Genomic DNA, 19,916 nt, shown 5'->3' with positions numbered 1-19,916 from the left:
ACTTCAATCAGGTCACCTCTTAATATTCTTTTGCTTAAACTGAAAAGGCTCAGCTCTTTTAATCTTTCCTCATAATTCATCCCCTTTCACCCTGGCATCGGCCTAATTGCTCTTCTCTGGACTTTTTCTAGTGCTGCTATGTGCTTTTTGTAATCTGGAGACCAAAACTCCCCCCTCTACTCTAGATAAGGCCTCACCAGTGCATTATAAAGGTTGAACATAACCTCCTTGGACTTGGACTCCACACATCAAGGTGCTATATAACCTGATATTCTGTTAGCCTTCTTAATGGCTTCTGAACACTGTCTGGCAGTTGATAGCATAGAGTCTGCGATGGCTCCTTCACATAAGGTGTACTCTCGATTTTCAGACCTCCCATTATGTATTCAAACTTAATGTTTTTACTTCCTATATGGAATACTTTACATTTACTGACATTAAATTTCATCTGCCACAGATCTACCCAAGCCTGTGTGCTGTCCCAAGTCCCTCTGTAATGATTCAACAGATTTAAGGTTATCTGCCAATCCACCTAGCTTGGTATTGTCTAGACTTAACCAGCTTGTTATTTATATTCCTATCTAAATCATTTATAAATATACTGTATATTATCTATATATATAAAAATCCAATGTCTGTCTGTCTGTCTGTATGTCTGTCCGCTTTCACGAGAAAACTACTTAACGGATTTAGATCAGGTTTTTTTCTAATATTTGCTTGAACATTCCAGTTGATTTTGTAATTTCTGTCATTGTGCGAAGCATCATAATTCACTTGCGGTACCAATTTATTCACGCTAATCTGAGAGAGAGGATGCGGGCCGAGGGGAAGGGGAAGCGTGATGTCATGAGTGGGGAGCCGCCTCACTCATATGGCAGCCTCTGTTCGAGTCGGTCTACCTCTGGCCACATTTTGAATAGTACCTTGTCTCTGTTTAGCTAGCGATACCTGATTGTTTATTGATATTTTAAAGTTTGTTCTGTTTCACTACTACATGGGAGGAGCCACTTAATATATATATTTTTTAAAAATTGCAGCAGCCCTAGCATTGACCCCTGTGGAAAAACACTTTTATCATCATCTAATTCTGATAAGGTTCCTCACACCATCACCCTCTCCTTCCTGTTTCTGAGCCAGTTCTGCCTCCATCTACACACCACGCCCTGAATTCCCACTTCTTTAAGTTTCATGTCCACCCTCTCATATCATATGCACCACTTTGATCGTATCCTTCAGTGGCTTTGTCATAGAATTCCAGCATGTTAGTAAAACATAACCTCCCTCTGCTGAAACCATGTTGACTATTCAGTAAAACTCCTGTTCTTGCCATGTGTTGGTCAGTTTTAGCTTAATAATTCCTTCCATTAATTTTCCTGTGATGCACGTTAAGCTTACTGGCCTAGAGTTACTTGGACTTGACCTGTCACTCTTTTTATATAACGGGATAATATTCCCCAATATTATTTCCCAATGCATAGTGACTTCCTAAAATATGCATCAGGGTTTATATATGTACTCACTAACCTCCTTAAGAATGCGAGATGGTAAATATTATCTGCTTCTTTTGATGAGGATGTGCACCTCATCCACGAGTCTAGCAGACAGATGCTAACATAAGTACTCAAACATCCCCTTTAGCATTTCATCAAAGCCCTCCACATCTACCTCCTTCCTGTTCTCGCTCCTCTGGTGTCTACAGGTTTATATAAAGAAAGATGGCATGGCAGTCGCAACTGTATTCAAAGCAACAGCTACTGTGCAATCTTTCTGATTTTCTTCTCTTGCCTTAATGAGTTTGCATATTTGCAGATGACCTCTTTTGAAAACAGAGTTACTAATAAGTACAACTACTACATTTGTGGGGGTTCTGTTAGGTGTTACCTGTTTAATGTCTTTATTATTTTTTACATGCATTTAGGATTGATATATACTGTATTTGTATGTATTCATATCACACTTGGGTAGTTTATAAAAATTAACTAAAAACAGGCACAAAAACCGGACAAGAGCTGTAAGTAAGAATTGAGTGCCTTTTAGCAGCAGTGAAAATGTAGTCTGAGATATACAGTAGAACCTCGGTTCACGACCATAATTCATTCCAAACCTCTGGTCGTAAACCGATTTGGTCGTGAACCGAAGCAATTTCCCCCATAGGATTGTATGTAAATACAATTAATCCATTCCAGACCGTACAAACTGTATGTAAATATATTTTTTTAAAGATTTTTAAGCACAAATATAGTTAATTACACCATAGAATGCACAGTGTAATAGTAAACTAATGTAAAAACATTGAATAACACTGACACAAATATGCAGGCTCCCTGCTCAGTAGCATGCACAGACTCTCTCTCTCTCTCTCTCTCTCTCTCTCTCTCTCTCTCTGCCGCACACAAGCCCCCTCTCTCTCTCTCTCTCTCTCTCTCTCTCTCTCTCTCTCTCTCTCTGCAGCACACAAGCCCTCTCTCTCTCTCTCTCTCTCTGCAGCACACAAGCCCTCTCTCTCTCTCTCTCTCTCTCTCTCTCTCTGCAGCACACAAGCCCTCTCTCTCTCTCTCTCTCTCTCTCTCTCTCTCTCTCTCTCTCTCTCTCTGCAGCACACAAGCCCTCTCTCCCTCTCTCTCTCTCTCTCTCTCTCTCTGCAGCACACAAGCCCTCTCTCTCTCTCTCTCTCTCTCTCTCTCTCTCTCTCTCTCTCTCTCTCTCTGCAGCACACAAGCCCTCTCTCCCTCTCTCTCTCTCTCTCTCTCTCTCTGCAGCACACAAGCCCTCTCTCTCTCTCTCTCTCTCTCTCTCTCTCTCTCTCTCTCTGCAGCACACAAGCCCTCTCTCTCTCTCTCTCTCTCTCTCTCTCTCTCTCTCTCTCTCTCTCTCTCTCTCTCTCTGCAGCACACAAGCCCTCTCTCTCTCTCTGCAGCACACAAGCCCTCTCTCTCTCTCTCTCTCTCTCTCTCTCTCTCTCTCTCTCTCTCTGCAGCACACAAGCCCTCTCTCTCTCTCTCTCTCTCTGCAGCACACAAGCCCTCTCTCTCTCTCTCTCTCTCTGCAGCACACAAGCCCTCTCTCTCTCTCTCTCTCTCTCTCTCTCTCTCTCTCTCTCTCTGCAGCACACAAGCCCTCTCTTTCTCTCTCTCTCTCTGCAGCACACGAGCCCTCTCTCTCTCTCTCTCTCTCTCTCTGCAGCACACAAGCCCTCTCTCTCTCTCTCTCTCTCTCTCTCTCTCTCTCTCTCTCTCTCTCTCTCTCTCTCTCTCTGCAGCACACAAGCCCTCTCTCTCTCTCTCTCTCTCTCTCTCTCTCTCTCTCTCTCTCTCTCTCTCTCTCTCTCTCTCTCTCTCTCTCTCTCTCTCTCTGCAGCACACGAGCCCTCTCTCTCTCTTTCTCTCTCAGTAACATTGCAGCAGTTCTTGCTATAGTCTTACAATCCGATCGCTGTATAAACACTTTTTTTTAAATGAGTTGTAAGCACAGGGGGGAAAAAGGAACATTTGAACAAATCTGAACTTTATTTAAAAGCCAACCAAGACAGTAACATTGCAGGAGTTCACGCTAATAGCATTACAACCCAATCGCTGTAAACACTCTTTTTAAATGAGTTGTAAGCACAGGGGGGAAAAAGGAACATTTGAACAAATCTGAACTTTATTTAAAAGCCAACCAAGACAGTAACATTGCAGGAGTTCATGCTAATAGCATTACAACCCAATCGCTGTAAACACTCTTTTTAAATGAGTTTTAAGCACAGGAAAAAAAATGAACATTTGAAAAAAGAGAAAAGTAACATTGCAGTACTTTCTTCTCACCACTCTTCATTTGCTTAGAAGCCATGGTTAACTGCAAAAGCACATGAAATACTGTAGAGCACAAAGAGTTAACAGGTAAAGCACGCACGTCTGACTGAGAACAATGAACAGGGAGAGGCTGAACACGTGTATATCAACACGTACGAACCGGAAGGGAAATTAAATAGAGCACAAAGACTTCACAGCGAAAGCACGCACGCACGTGCAAGCACGGACGTCTGACCGAGAACAATGCAACACGTGTGGAAATCATCGCTGCACACAAAACGAAAGGGAAACTGGCTTCTTCGTATACCGAGTGTGTGGTCGTGAATGGAGGCAAAAGTTTGGGGAACTTTTTGGTCGTAAACCGAGTTGTACGTGTATCGAGACGTTCGTGAACCGAGGTTCGTACCAGACTTGTTGCTTTTTACTTTTTTCTGTATTTTCCCCTGACTGTGTCACGTATCTCACTAATCTCATTGTTTCTTTTGTTTTTTATTATGCTCAACAAATATGAAGAGTGGACAGATGCAGCGCCGCCTAGAATCCGTCCAAAATGAATTCACAATCTTCAACCGAGAGAAGTAAGTATTAGCATCACTGCTTCAGAGAGTGCAGACTAGTATGCCACCGTGAGTTGTTCAGACCACTAGTCCTGATTTATTTCTTTAAATATTGTAATGATGAGTTGGTAACACACAATGTGGGCTGTCAACCAGTGCCTGGTAGTGTCACAGTATTTTCAGCCATTGTTAATGGAAAGGGAGACTGAGCAGGGCACTTTGATTTTTCTTAGTTTTAAAACTCTTTAATGGAAAAGAAAATAAAATATTAAAATCAAGACAGGTATAAATCCACGTCCTCCTGTTATAATGCATTGGTGGATTAGCATGAAGTATGTTCAGTTTTCACAGCTAACACGTAATGAGTACCCATGAGCATTCTCAAAATGTATACCTCTTTTTGGTATTCCTGTCTGTAAGTGTTCTGCCCAAACAGAATGTTTTTTATTTCAGACCTAGAAGATGATACAAAAACAAAACAGAGTACACACCGGGGTCAAAACCAAAGAGATAAACCAAGCTAGAAACATAAGACAAGAATCGCAATTGTAAACGGGAAAGTAAGTCAGAAAATCGAGAATGAAAATACAGAGAAGTGCACGTTGTCTTTTAATTTTATCCAAAACACAGATACCTGAACGGCACACAAATGACCTTTCCAAAGGGTCTCGCCAATGACTTTATGTTCCTGGGGACTCCCATCGCCCCTCAGTATTCAAATTGGCATGGTGATAAGAAGCTAAAAAATTACAACTTAGTCAGGAACCATAATACGATGACATAAATGCCTTAATAAAATTCCTCATCCTTAGAAATCTCATAACAGTCACCTGGAATTCCCTATATCTCTTCAGGAAAGTGAAAAAAAATGAATAAAAACACCAATCACAATACTAAGATGATGGATTTGGGCCAGAATCACTATGGAAAAACTATTATTTACATTATGTTTTCAGTTTTCCCATTGTTTTGCAAACCTTTCTAGCTCTGTGTATTTTTTGATTCTGGCTTTTACTACTTAGTTTTATTAGACCGGCGTCACGCTACAAAACTTTGAGTTGGAAAATGCGGCAGTACCTGAGAGTGTAAATTAGGAATTATAGGAGATGACAACTCCCTTGTGACTTTTCTGCACAGTTCCAAATCAACCCTCATTAAAAATGTTGCTGGCAGCCGGAAGTTGGTATCGAAGTAGCGTGTCACAAAATCCTCTCTTCGCTGGTGGTCTTAGCTTTACACTGCATCAGTGTATCATGGAGTTATGATTATTATTATTAATTTATTTAGTAGATGCCTAGAGCAAGTTATAATACATACAAGAATGAGTAGAAAGTGCAAGTATTAAAAGCAACAGAGGAGAAGATAATAAAAAGCAGGAAGGGGTACACAGTCCCGGTTCTAGAGGCAAAGCCGCCATCGTGCCATTTAATTTCAGCTGCCCCCTCACCCTATAATACCGTCACTCGTTTTCTAAACCAGTGTATTTAAAATTACAAATTTTCGCAATTTCCTTAATGTAAAAAAAAATTAAAGAAAATTTCTTCATAGGTAGAAGAAAACTTAACTTGCACATTTAATGAATCGGCGAGAACTTTAATTAATTCATCAGTAAAATTCTGAATATAAAGCGAGTGCCGATTATAGACTTACTTTTCTTGAAAAAGACGTTGCCTCATCTTCTCGCAAATACAAAATTTAGTAAAAGTCTATTTCTTCACATCACACCTGTGAAAGATATTTTTAGGAAAACAAAATATGAATATGCATATATAGTAAAACAATTTGAAAGGTAAGCGTTTATTATTAAATTACATGTATTATTATTTACAGGTAAAACGACTTCCAAAATTATATTTAAACTTGTGCTTTTAACAATAACAAAGATTGTAGAAACAAACACTGAACACTACAAAAACTTTTGATTGATGTGGCGAGCCCCGCACCGAGCCTGCATTTTGTTGAGGGCGGCCATGGCTGCCCTCTATGTTCGGCCGCCTTCGTGCATGCACACTTTGCAAGACCGGCAGAACTGGGCCTGGGGGTACAACAACAACTACAACTAGTACTACTACTACATAATTAAACCAGTAACTAGACTAAGACAAACACCTTTGTTGGTACAACAGCAGCTTATTCTGTGGAAGAGAATCTAAGCAATTCCAAAATATTTAATGAAAGGGTGTGATTTCAAAAGATGTCTAAACATAAGTAAATTGGGTGCTGTTCAGATAAGGAAAGGGAGATCATTGCACAGCTTTTGAGCGAGAACAGCAAAGAATTGTCCAGTCTTGGCACATCTGGCAAGAGAAGGAAACTTCTTCAAGGGACATATGGAAAGACCAAAGACTGAAGATACTGAGGAGCAGAACCATTCCGAGAACCATAAGACAAGCCAAGAATTTTGAACTGGATCCTTTCAGTAACAGGAAGCCAGTATAGAGACTGCAGTTATAGGAATGAAATGAGGAACAGAGAACACCAACTGAGCAGCTGCCCTCTGGAGGAGCTGGAGAGGTCAGATAGCAGTTGAAGGAAGCCCTGCCTGGAGAGAGAGAATTGCAATAGTCCAACCAAGAGAGAACCAGTGTCTGGACAAGGAGTTACATGGTATAATTAATGAGGGACAGTTGAATCTCCAGAATTGGGTCATTGAGGAAATAGATTTGATGAATAAAACTGAGGAGTCCAGACCAAGATTCCCGACCACGATGAATGGAGAAAGAGTGACATCTTCAAGAGCAATGTGGCAATTAAAATCTGAGGAAGGGGAATCAGAAGACAAGAACAAGATATCAGATTTTGAAAGGTTACATTTAAGGTGATGAGCATTCATTCCTGATGAGATGGTGGAAAGACAGCTGGAGATCTGGGCTGAAACCTGAGGTTTGCAAGAGGAAAATCAGAGGAATCCTCATCAGCATAGAGGAGAAGCCGTGAGAACAAATAACATTGTCTTAAGGAGTGAATGTAGAGAGAAAAGAGAAGTGGATCTAGAACTGATCATTCAGGCACACCCGTGGGGAGTTTCTGTGTTAAAAAAGAGAAGAAGTTAGACCAAAACCCACAAAAGGACCAGTCAGGACTTCTCAGTTGTCTTAACTTTGTCTAAATTTAGCCAAGGTAGTGTGGCGATTAGTGGTGCAGAATTCTAAATGAACGAAGTCCGTGTTTTTGTTCCAATAATTTATCTTAACTATAGTGGTAAGGGAAACCCTAATGTTTATTTTCATTTGTCTAATATCGCTTACATGGATGAATGGCAGGTTAGCAAGCTTCTGGTGAATCTAGTAAGAGCATAGAGGAGTAGCTAAACAAGTGAAGAGCTTGACCCCTTTAACACATGCAGTGTTACTCCCAAAAACATTTACCAGGAAGGGCTATGAGCAAACGTGATTCGAAGTGCTGCGAAAAAACAATTTACTGTGGCGAAAGGGGGAATCTACTAGCAATGCCAGAGAATTAAGTGCAGCAATGCTCCAGATATTTACAGGAGCTTTAAATAGCAAGACAAACAGTAGCTTCCTCACCACCTGTGTGTGCTTATTGTACATGCAGTTTCCATTTTATATATATAAAAAAAATCTCATTATTTGGGGTTTCTATCACTACAACTGTTCCCCATCAATTTCCCTTAATTCTGAGATTCACAAAAAATTTTGCCACCCCTAGAAAATTTCCCGTGGATGCCAATGACGATAACGAAGGGAACAATTCTGAGAAACAGTGATGGGTTAGGCAGATTTGAGCAACTTTTAAAGAGTTTCGTGTCATTAACGCCTCACAAAACAGCCAACCTGTAATTAGCAATCATTGGGGGGTCATAAGGAAAAAATATTAACACTTTATACATTTGCAAGAATGCACAAATGAATGGATGTTTGTCATGGAGCTTCTTCTTAAGATTGGAGGCAAATCTGCATTGCCAAGACCCCAGTCCACAAGGGGTTAGTGCAGCATGGGAGTATTTTTATATTTTTCAATATACTATATACACTATTGTTTTTAATCTGGGGTATAATTTTGTCTTGTTTTAGATTAAGAACATGTCAAGATCAAAAGGAAGAAAATGACAACAGCACAGATGAGAAAGAGAAAATTGAAGAAACCGAAGATGGAAAAAACAACAATATAGTTCTTCCCACGTATGTTTAGGGAAAATTCTTGAATCTATGGTGTATAAAATTACCAATTTACACCCACCCACCCACACAGCCAAGCCCACCTATATGTTTAAGTGTTCACCCGGTGAGCCTGTTGCAGTACAGTGGCCGCCTCGTCCAAAGGGTCACAGTGATGCTCAGCTTCAGAACGTCTTTAGTTTAGTCTGGTTAGGTTGAGTGTGTGTTTGGTCTACGTGGGGCTAACAAGTCTGTTAATGTACAAGAAGTGAAAACAATTAAGCACAAATGGACCTTTCTTGCCTTGTATAACATTTGGCTCAGCTCTCTGCTCGTTTGTTGGTATGTATTTTGCGTCCCACTAGTGCCATACAGGCTGCCTGCCCCCTTGTTTAGTTTGTCCTCCTACTGAGCGGTAGGCTAGCGCTGGTAACAAACCCTCACCATCTTGTAGGGCAAAGGACTACTTGAGCAGTGGGAATCTATACATTTATTTTTGAAGAATGCAGCCTAAAATCATAATGATTGCACATTGTATTCCATCTACAAATCTACACTGTTGTATCGATAAGATTTATAGCGCATTATTTCTAAAAGTGGTAACTTGTAGTGGGTGCCGGAGGATAGTGGGATGCAGTTGTAAATTTAAAAAATCCTAACAAATACACAATTAAGAGAGAAGCTGAGAAGTGTCCGGTTCAGATCCTGGTGGGTGTGCAGGATGTCATTCCACCTCCACCTTTGATGCTTTAACATCTTCTCATTGCTCAGACAGACTTTGTGTTTTGTAGTTCTATAGCCACTCTATGGCGTGTTTTGCATTTTTAAGAAATCTGCCAAAGATACATCTTGGTTTTTGTGTTCGCCTTAACAGTGAGTTTGCATTATTTTCTCCCTTTGGACGATACGTTATCATGAGATAGTGCTTTTGTCTGGGAGAGTTGAGTTACTATGGAGGTCCCCAGTGCCTGAATCATCCGTCCACCCAGAAGTCTGGTCTGGCACTACCATGGGACACTGCAGACATGACAGACACCCTTGTCTCATAGAGTTTTCATAAACTGCTATTATATTTTTCAAGGTTTGTAAATAGTCGCTTCACAACTGTATGTATTCTATTTAGTAATTTGTTATAACTGACATAGCGGTGTAAATATCTCTTTAGAGTATTTCAGTACAGCTGTATTTATAGGTTTATATATGATAATATGAAATAAAATCATTTGCCTTCACATGCATTCTATACATTACAGTGCCTTTATTTATCGAAAATTGAATTTAACTAAATGAGGGCCAGAATTGTTGCCTGTTTTTGATTAACTTAAAGTCCCCAGCGAAGCTTCAGGCAGTGTCTAATTTGATTTACCCTGGAATGCAGTGTTCTGGGGCAGCACAATGGCGCAGCGGGTAGAAGTGCTGCCTCCCAGGCACAGTGACCTGAATTCATCGGCTTCTCTGTGTGGTGTTGCTTCGCTCCTCATGTCATGATAAGAGGTCCCGCTAATAAAATACGAGCTTCAGGCAGAATTTAATTTGATTGACCTTGACATGCAAGGATGAGGGGGTGACATGTTGGCCCAGTACTGTATTTAGAGCTGCCGTTTCCCTGTCTCAGGCACTGGGATTGAATCCAGTCTCTCTGTGGAGTTTGCACAATCTTCTCACATCCACATTGGTTTTGTTCAAGATAATAATTTGAATTGATAAAGTACAACCTCAAGTCAAAATTTAATTTAGCTTGTCTTTAAATGTAACGTTGTTGGGTCTGCATGGTAGTGCAGCAGTTAGTGTTGCTGCCTTCTAGTGAACAGAATTCTATCACTTTGTCTGTATAGCATCTGCACATTCTCTCCATCTTCATTTAGCCTTTCTACAGTTTTTTAAATTGTTTTTGGTTTCCTCCCAAATTCACAAGATGTGTTTGTTAGGTTTGAGTAAGTGAAGTGTGGATAGACACGTGTGTGAGCCAAGCCAGCATTTAACGGGTGTACCATCCAGGAAAAGCTTCAGCTACTCACGACCCTGTGACAGATGAAGTGGATTCTAGTCTTGCAGAGCCAGACAAGTGAAGTTTGCATAAAAGTGGGTGGGATCTTTTAGACGGTTCACTGCGTGTCACATTTCTGAACCAATCAAAGCGCCTCATGTAGGTGGTGCTCAAAGTAGGGGCGGTGACTTTGAGCAGCAAACAGCAATGGTGGGCTTGTTAGCCTGGTCTGACAGACAGCAAGCTCCTGATTACACTAAATGGTCTACAGCTGAAAAGTCCCCTGAAACAAAATGCCAAAAACAAATACTTGTGTGTCGCATGTGCAGAAAACAAACAAAACCCGTCACAAGGAAAAAACCTTTTGGAAAATCAGATTGGTATTCAAAGACATCACTGGGTTAGTGGCAAAAGTGAGGAATGCATGGCCGCCGGCTGCATGTCCTCTCTGTTGTTCAGTTACAATGATAGTGTCAGGGTTGAGTAAAGCTGAAAGAAATGGCAGCTATGCCTATGAAACAAAGAATTGCAAAATATACACCTGAACTAATGTGTGTGTTGCACCATGTCAACATGAAGGGACAAGGACTTCCATTAAGGGAGCCACGGAAAAGGCATATTTTGGTACTCAACAAATTTGCCAAACAACATCAGCAAAGCATCCACCATCTGATTGCTCGTTTAAACAAATTATTAAATGAAGTTAACATTACTACCGTGTTTCCCCGAAAATAAGACCGGGTCTTATATTAATTTTTGCTCCAAAAGATGCACTAGGGCTTATTTTCAGGGGATATCTTATATTTATTCATGTACAACAATATACATTTATCCAAAAACAGTCATGTCATCTTCTCCTGGAATATCGTCATAACTCTCCACATTCAAGCCATGAATTCCTGCCTGAATTTCCTGCTACTCCGGCTGCTTTTAGGATCCTCCAGGATCGATGTGCGCGCTTCGATGTTTGACGAATTGTTCGATGTGGTGAAGCAAAATGCCGACATACAAATGTATTCATGTTGCTTTTATATTCAAGCGTTGCATATTCACCAAAGTAATGACACGATACATTTTAAAGTCTCACATACCATCTTCTGTGCCATCTTTTTTCTTTTTTGTACCTTCACAATACCATCAGAATGTACGCCGGCGTATTTGAGCGACAGAGAAAAATAAATAGGGACATAATGAAAATGTCTATTTTGTGATTAAAGTGGAAATTTCGGCTTTAAACTCGAAATGTCCACTTAAACCTCATTTTATTATTAAAGCAGACCATCGTAAACGTCATCTTAAAACCGAGCCAGTTGTTAATCGCAATGCGCTTCTGGGGCTTCCTCCTGACCTGACAGCAGCAGCAAGCAGCATTGCCACACAGAACACATTACATTTATGATATTCCAGCTCTCTGCACATTTAGAATTCTTAGATTTATACTTGATATCACTTTCATGATTAAATGCATTAAAATAGTTATGTTACATTTACAGATAAATCGTTAACTTTGTTTAAACAATGAATACTGTTAATAGTTACACATATGCGGTGGCAGAGTGGTAGTGCTGAAGTCTCGCAGTAGGGAGTCACGTCCCTTGTGATTCCTGCCTGGAGTTTGTATGTTTTTCCTGGTGGATTTCCACAGTGGGCTCAGTTTTCCATTCAAAGACATTGGGATTTGGTGATGCTACAATGACGCCAGTGTATGTGTGTGCTTGTGTTCACCTTGTGATGAGCCGATACCCCGTCCAGGGATTTTGTTTCTGTCTTGCACCGATGCTGCTGGAATGGGCGCATCTCTGAATTGATGGGTATAGTCATTAAACATCCTTTTCAGAGATATTGTGGCAAGGTGTCCCCAGAATTTAATGCATGTTTCGGGCACACGCATCACATCCCGTGAAGTATAAACCCAGCCTTAGGCGCCTTACTTTTCAGCTGACAATCTTGACTAGGGCTTATTTTCGGAGTAGGTCTTAGTTTCGTGGAAACACGGTAATAGGAAGTGCACACTTGCCATGCCAGAATGTAGCCGAATCGTTTTAATACGTGGCATATCCATAGAGCACTTTATTTGTGGTTGTTATGCAATATAGTGATGCATCAGTCAAAATGACAGGTAATCATATCAGACAGAGGCATTGCTACAATGTGTTGAGTCAAGTAGCTGTAGTGGTCTATGGATGCCGGTCTGTCTCTTTTGTTGCTGTGCTCATTACAATTTCCAAATACGCTTCCATTACCTTGTGCTACTGAGTTCCTGACTTTTAGCTTTTTAATTTCTCTAAGCATCAAGTCTTTTGTTCAGTTTGTTTTGCTCTCTCCCTGAAACCCCAGCTGTTTAAAGTGCACAGACTGGAGAAATTGGGGGCGGTCCTTTAAGAAGAAACTCTGTGGGCGGAGCCAGAGCTTCACTGCTGTACGCTACTAACTATTTTTTAAAGACTTGTACTGAGACGTGTATTCTCATTTGGGAATCACGCCTGGTCCTGTGGATTCTGAAGGTGACTGGATCTCTGCAGTGGTGCAAACTGCTCTTCAGAGTTTACGATAAAAAAAATTAAAGACGATTGAGTCTGGACACACCAAGAATGTCTGGTCTTGGCCAGGATTCCTCCCCTGGCTGGGGTTCAAATTAATGTTTTGTGTCTCTTTTGTTTATTTTCTATCCTTTTATTTATGTTGTTTATGCGCATTGTTCTTAATTTTTGTTTTTTTCTATGTACTGTATATACGCTACCTTTGTTATGTTCCATGTGTTTTGTGGTTGGTCCCCCAACAGGTGGCGCCACCTGCCAATCACTGCCCTCTGACCTATAAATTTGGCGGATCTTCCACACTTCCTGGCAGTTCACTGTAAATGTGCTCTGGAGTGGTGAGTTCTTGTGCTTTTGTAAATTCTATATGCCTTTTGAGTTTCCTAGGTTTTCTTTCGACTTTCTGCTCCGTATTTTGACCTTGCTATTGCAGTCTGTAGTGGGACCTTTTGATTTGGACTGTCTTCTTGTTACAGGCAATTCTATTTGTCTTTGTGCTCCACAGAGCTTCATTGTGAATGGAATACCTTATCGCGAAGAATAAATCTTTTATTTTATAATGATTCAGCACTTGCCCTTATTGCTAGCTGGGGTTTGACAGTGATCACCCCCTGTCTTGGGCATTATTGGAAGTTTTTGGAACTTGGTGCTTTGAAACTCTTTAGTGCTTGGGACTCCTGATTCACGACACAAACATTTTCATGTTTTTGATAGAAAATGGTACCTTTTTTATATAGATATGATTAAATTAATTTAAAAACACAGCTAACGCATTACCAGTGATGCTGATTTTTAATTAATTCACATATGACTGCAAAGCCCCATTTTTGGAAGCTCTAATTTCATTGGACTCCCTTAGCTTATCCTTAATTAGTCATTTTAAATGCAGTTTGGTTATTAATGAAGCCTTTGTCATTGCATTAGCTCTGCTGAAATCTGTTATTCAGTTCACTTGGGTTACAGGGTACTGCTGTCCCTAAAATTTTCAATTCTGGGTCCACAAATGGCCAAAATGAACACACTTTCTTACAAAAACATGTCAGTCTGTGCTTTGTTGCAGAATTAATTTTATTCAAGCCAAGATTTCATAAAAGATGTCTTTTACTGTCTTAGGAGAAGAGGGGCAAAGTGGATCTGGCCAGGACAGAAAAAGAAGTAGAAGGCCCCCGACACACAACATGATAAGAGCAAGGCAGTCAGCAAACACCTTACAGGTCCCCAGTTGGCTTCTTTATTAAATACACACCAAACACCAGTGTCATCAGCAACAGAGAAAAAGTGACTCTGGGATGCTGACCACAATATGCTTTTCTGGTCATCTCCTGTCCAGTGTTTGTGTTCTTTTGCCCATTCTAACCTTTTCTTTTTATTTGCCAGTTTCAGATATGGCGTTTACTTTGAATCTCTGCCTTTTATGCCAGCATCCTGGAGTCATCTTTCCTCTGTTGCAGATGACACTGGTGTTCAGCTTGTATTTAATGAAGAAGCCAACTGAGGGCCTGTAAGGTGTTTGTTTCTCAAAGGAATGGTTGCTGAAAATGGAGCTTTATGGTCATATGTAAATAATAAACTAAAAATCAAACATACCATTTTCAAAGCTTGATTAATCTTAAGCAGGGTTGCAGGAGTCTATTGGTGGGAGCAATCCCTTGGACAGTGAGCCCGTCCATCACTGGGTGAACACACACACACGCTAGGCCCAATTTAGCATCGCCAATCCACCTAAGAGGCATATCTTTGGGGGAAAGCGAGAGCACCTGAACAAAACCCACGCAGACACGCGGAGAACATGCAAACCTGGGAGGTGAACCCTGGTCTCCATACTGCACAGCAGCAGCTCTACCACTGTGCCACACTGCCACTTTAAATCAGTCACTTCGAGCAGTGATCGCCATTTGCAACACTGCGAATGACTTGGCTGCATATTTAAATCAATTTAATGGTATCTTAATAAAAAAAGATATCAACTTCTATTAAAAACATGAACATTTATTTCCTGGTGTGATCAGACGTTTGAATGGCACAGTAGATTGGCACAACAGTTAGTGCAGCCACCTTACAGATCCTGATCTGGGAGTCAAATCCCACGCCAGCTTGTTTTCCTTGTGAGGTGTCCATGCAGCAGACGACATGGCGTCACATTTACTGAGTGTAGAGAAGTTCTTACTTGCCTGTCCAGCAACATCTAAAACCTCACCACTCTCCGGCAGCATAATAGACAACAATGTATTACAATACATTATTCAGTGGAAAACAAATCTTTTTTAAGTATTATTTTTAATTATGACCAAAAAATATTTATTAATAGGCATTGTTTCTTTTTTCCAATGCTAATGTGATCTCAGTTTTTTAAAGTCCTGCAAAAATTTAAGCTATTCCATTCTTACTAATCGTTTCAGTGCTGTTACAATTATTACCCTCATCTCAAATCCATAAATAAAAAATATTACATAAAAAGGAACCAGACAAAAACGCACACATTTTTCAGCTACTAATCAGAAGACTCAGTGCTTTTTGAGAAAGTCATTATTACCCCTCTGAAGGCGCAGTAACGTCCACCAGACCCCCCGAGTTACTCACCTCCACACTTCCTCTTTGCACTGCTCGGTGACGTGAACTGCTTGTTTCAGGTTCTGTCACAACATCTGATGAGTTTGGAATTCCATTAGCACATAGAAGATTCATTTGTTTTCTTTATCATATAGTACAGTATGTGTTCTCCTTGTCTGTACAGGTTTTTCTTGGGCACTCTGGTTTTCTTCCCACATTCCCCAGTATGTGCTGGTTAGGTTGACTAGAGATTCCACTCTGACCCAGTTTGCATCAGTGGGCTCTGTGGTGGACTGGAGCCTTGTCCAAGATTGTTTGCCAGGTCAGGCTCCAATCCTTGCTGTGGACCTCAACCCGATTAAGTGGATTTAAGAATGTGATCATTGATATCATAAGCACTGAAAAATGGTAGTGCAAAACGGACTTTCTTAACTGTTACTATAAATGATTAGGTTCAAGAGGTGAATGGCTCGAACTACGTGACAAGAAGAACTTTACATGCCGCCAGGCTCAACTGAGAGTCAATACATTTTAAGACTTCTAGGAGAGCTGAAATCTGGTGTTTCAGGGCAGGATGGAGTCTATAGAAGGTGAGTTGGCTCAAAGGGGCACTCCTTGCAGAAAGCTTAAATAGCAGCAAGGGCAAGCTGAAGAATTCTTATATTTTCCAAAGATTTCCAGTAACTTAAAGTACTTGCGTCTTCTTGGCTCACAAAGTTGCTTTTCCTTTTAATCTGATCTTAATGCAAACAGGCTTTGTAAAATCAAATGTTTAAATTTGCATCATCGCTAAGCATCTGGTTTGGGATTTAAATCAATACTGCCAGTTTCCGGCGTGAACTGTTTTGCCAGTTTAAACATAATTGGGTAATGTGTTGCACGTTAGTCATCTCAGAGTAATTCCGTCGCTTCCATGGGCTGAGGCCTTGTATAACAGACTGGGATTTACTTTGTTTTCTAGCAGAGGGGTTCCTGGGAATACATTGCCGGTTGCAGGATTTAACTTGAGGCTTCAAATTAAATTCAAGACAAATGTAGCACGCAACTCGGTTCATGAACTGCCAGCCACACCACCGTCAGTAGCTACATTTTATAAAGGTTTGCAATTTGTGGAAATATACTGTAACAGAATACGAAAGACAACTAGGTGGGAAATGAAAAGACACAAGAATTGGCATCCATAAAGACTCTGGACTCTTTCAGCTAGAACTGCAGTGTGGCTGGAATACCAGTATGAGAAGTCCGGGGTCGCACCCTCTGAACAGGGCATGGGGCCTCCCCTTCAGGTGATGATGGTGGCTGGTTTTTCATTTAATGAAGTAATACAGTGCATCCGGAAAGTATTCACAGTGCATCACTTTTTCCACATTTTGTTATGTTACAGCCTTATTCCAAAATGGATTAAATTCATTTTTTTTCCTCAGAATTCTACACACAACACCCCATAATGACAACGTGAAAAAAGTTTATTTGTGGCTTTTGCAAATTTATTAAAAATAAAAAAAACTGAGAAATCACATGTACATAAGTATTCACAGCCTTTGCTCAATACTTGCACCTTTGGCAGCAATTACAGCCTCAAGTCTTTTTGAATATGATGCCACAAGCTTGGCACACCTATCCTTGGCCAGTTTCGCCCATTCCTCTTCGCAGCACCTCTCAAGCTCCATCAGGTTGGATGGGAAGCGTCGGTGCACAGCCATTTTAAGATCTCTCCAGAGATGTTCAATCGGATTCAAGTCTGGGCTCTGGCTGGGCCACTAAAGGACATTCACAGAGTTGTCCTGAAGCCACTCCTTTGATATCTTGGCTGTGTGCTTAGGGTTGTTGTCCTGCTGAAAGATGAACCGTCACCCCAGTCTGAGGTCAAGAGCGCTCTAGAGCAGGTTTTCATCCAGGATGTCTCTGTACATTGCTGCAGTCATCTTTTCCTTTATCCTGACTAGTCTCTCAGTCCCTGCCGCTGAAAAACATCCCCAGAGCATGATGCTGCCACCACCATGCTTCACTATACGGATGGTATTGGCCTGGTGATGAGCGGTGCCTGGTTTCCTCCAAACGTGACGCCTGGCATTCACACCAAAGAGTTCAATCTTTGTCTCATCAGACCAGAGAATTTTCTTTCTCATGGTCTGAGAGTCCTTCAGGTGCCTTTTGGCAAACTCCAGATGGGCTGCCATGTGCCTTTTACTAAGGAGTGGCTTCCGTCTGGCCAGTTTACCATACAGGCCTGATTGGTGGATTGCTGCAGAAATGGTTGTCCTTCTGTGGAGAAAGGAGAACCTTCAAGAGGACCTCTGGAGCTCTGACAGAGTGACCATCGGGTTCTTGGTCACCTCTCTGACTAAGGCCCTTCTCCCCTGATCGCTCAGTTTAGATGGCCGACCAGCTCTAGGAAGAGTCCTGGTGGTTTCGAACTTCTTCCACTTACGGATGATGGAGGCCACTGTGCTCATTGGGAGCTTCAAAGCAGCAGAAATTTTTCTGTAACCTTCCCCAGATTTGTGCCTCGAGACAATCTTGTCTCGGAGGTTTACAGACAATTCCTTTCACTTCATGCTTGGTTTGTGCTCTGACATGAACTGTCAACTGTGGGACCTTATATAGACAGGTGTGTGCCTTTCCAAATCATGTCCAGTCAACTGAATTTACCACAGGTGGACTCCAATTAAGCTGCAGAAACATCTCAAGGATGATCAGGGGAAACAGGATGCACCGGTGCTCAATTTTGAGCTTCATGGCAAAGGCTGTGAATACTTATGTACATGTGCTTTCTCAATTTTTTATTTTTAATAAATTTTCAAAAACCTCAAGTAAACGTTTTTCACGTTGTCATTATGGAGTGTTGTGTGTAGAACTCAGAGGAAAAAAATGAATTTAATCCATTTTGGAATAAGGCTGTAACATAACAAAATGTGGAAAAAGTGATGCGCTGTGAATACTTTCCGGATGCACTGTATGTTTGACTTGGCCACTATACTCGATATTACGCATTCTCCATATAATGGCACCTGAGGTAGTTTAAAAAGGTGATACTAAAAAGCCCTCACCAACCATGGCAGACTTTCCTATAAGTGGAAAACAAACTTCTGAATAAAAAGTTGAAGAATGTGTGGATGCAAAACAAAAAATGCATGTGCTTCATTTGATACCCACACCACATTTGTCCATACATCCATCTGTTCTCATACCCCCTTGGCCAGAGCCAATCCCTGCAATACTGGGTGCAAGATAGAAACCAATCCTGAAAGGGACATCAGTGAATCACAGGTCATGCTCGCAAGATTTCTCCTTACTATTGGAGACCTTTTTCCACTCTAGTATCCTGGAGCTCCTAACCTCATTTTAAGAAGCTGATAATTTATAGTTCAAAGGACAGATTTCACTTTCTAAGGATGTCTGGTCGGAGGCATATAGGAGGATCCCAGCAGTTACTTTAAAATTAATTATTTAACAAGAACATGGGGACATAGCTAGAAATGTAAAGGAATACTCCATCCAGAAATGGTACTTTTGCACGTTACCTACATCACGTAGGTCATAGTAACGGCTGAGAAAATGATTTTACTCTCACGTTTCCATGGTGTATGGAGAGAAAGTTTATAATGTAGCAGAAGGCAACAGCAACCAACGCTGTACAACAGCAAATAAGGAAAACAAAATCTCATGTGACTCATGTCACATAATCCACATGTCAGTCAGTTATCCATTTGTATGCTCAAAACGTGCAAAATGCCGGCTTTTTTGCTAAAATGCCATTAAATAGATACTTCTTCAATAATGAGCATATACAGAATTATAAGCCAGAACCTAAAACCTTATGGGACTGACAATTTGAACCGAAGACAGGTCTCTTGACCAATGAATGAAGGGGAGAGGTGGCTCTTCAATTCAATTCAAAAAGTCAATCCCATAAGGTTTAGTTTCTGGTTTATGACATGAGCCAATTGTTGTAAAAATATCTATTCAACAATATTTTCACAAAATAGCATATGTTTTGAGATGACAACTTGATAAGTGACTAGTGGATTATGTGATGTTTTCATTGTTTGCTGTTATACAGCATCAGTCACCATTGAGTTCTTATGGAAGCTATGAACCACACAATGAAAAGAATCAAAGGATAACCCCTTATCTCGTACGTATGTGAAAATATCTTGTACGTACGGGATACTTTTATGTACGTATGAGATGTTGTCACGTACATACAGAAAAGTTTCACGTAAGTATGAGATAAGGGCTATCTCATAATTTTTTCCATTTTGCGGTTCAGAGCTTCCGTAAGTTCTGTTATTTCATAACCTTTTATTCTGTATGAAAACATGAGATTAAATTTGTGTTTGGCCATCACCGCGAACTACATGACGTAAGTAATA

The 19,916-nt window shown here is 40.8% G+C and overlaps 1 protein-coding gene and 1 long non-coding RNA gene across 3 annotated transcripts in view; one reads left to right on the top strand and one right to left on the bottom strand.

Annotated features, from left to right (window-relative positions):
• Positions 1–9,704, top strand: part of stk32a (serine/threonine kinase 32A) — a 152,682-nt gene extending 142,978 nt beyond the window's left edge. For both annotated transcript variants that reach the window (XM_051933752.1, XM_028812730.2), the window contains 2 exons: positions 4,305–4,369; positions 8,383–9,704. In XM_051933752.1, coding sequence (XP_051789712.1) covers positions 4,305–4,369; positions 8,383–8,500 — 183 coding nt within the window. In that variant the 3' untranslated portion in view covers positions 8,501–9,704. The remainder of the gene's footprint in view (positions 1–4,304; positions 4,370–8,382) is intronic.
• The window catches only part of LOC127529612 (uncharacterized), a 356,389-nt gene that overhangs the window by 4,382 nt on the left and 332,091 nt on the right, over positions 1–19,916 (bottom strand). The window lies entirely within an intron of this gene.

This window comes from Erpetoichthys calabaricus, chromosome 11, assembly GCF_900747795.2.
Source record: "Erpetoichthys calabaricus chromosome 11, fErpCal1.3, whole genome shotgun sequence".
Classification (NCBI taxonomy): domain Eukaryota; kingdom Metazoa; phylum Chordata; class Cladistia; order Polypteriformes; family Polypteridae; genus Erpetoichthys; species Erpetoichthys calabaricus.
Note: the sequence above shows the minus strand (reverse complement) of the source record. Positions and strands in the feature narration are given on the sequence as shown.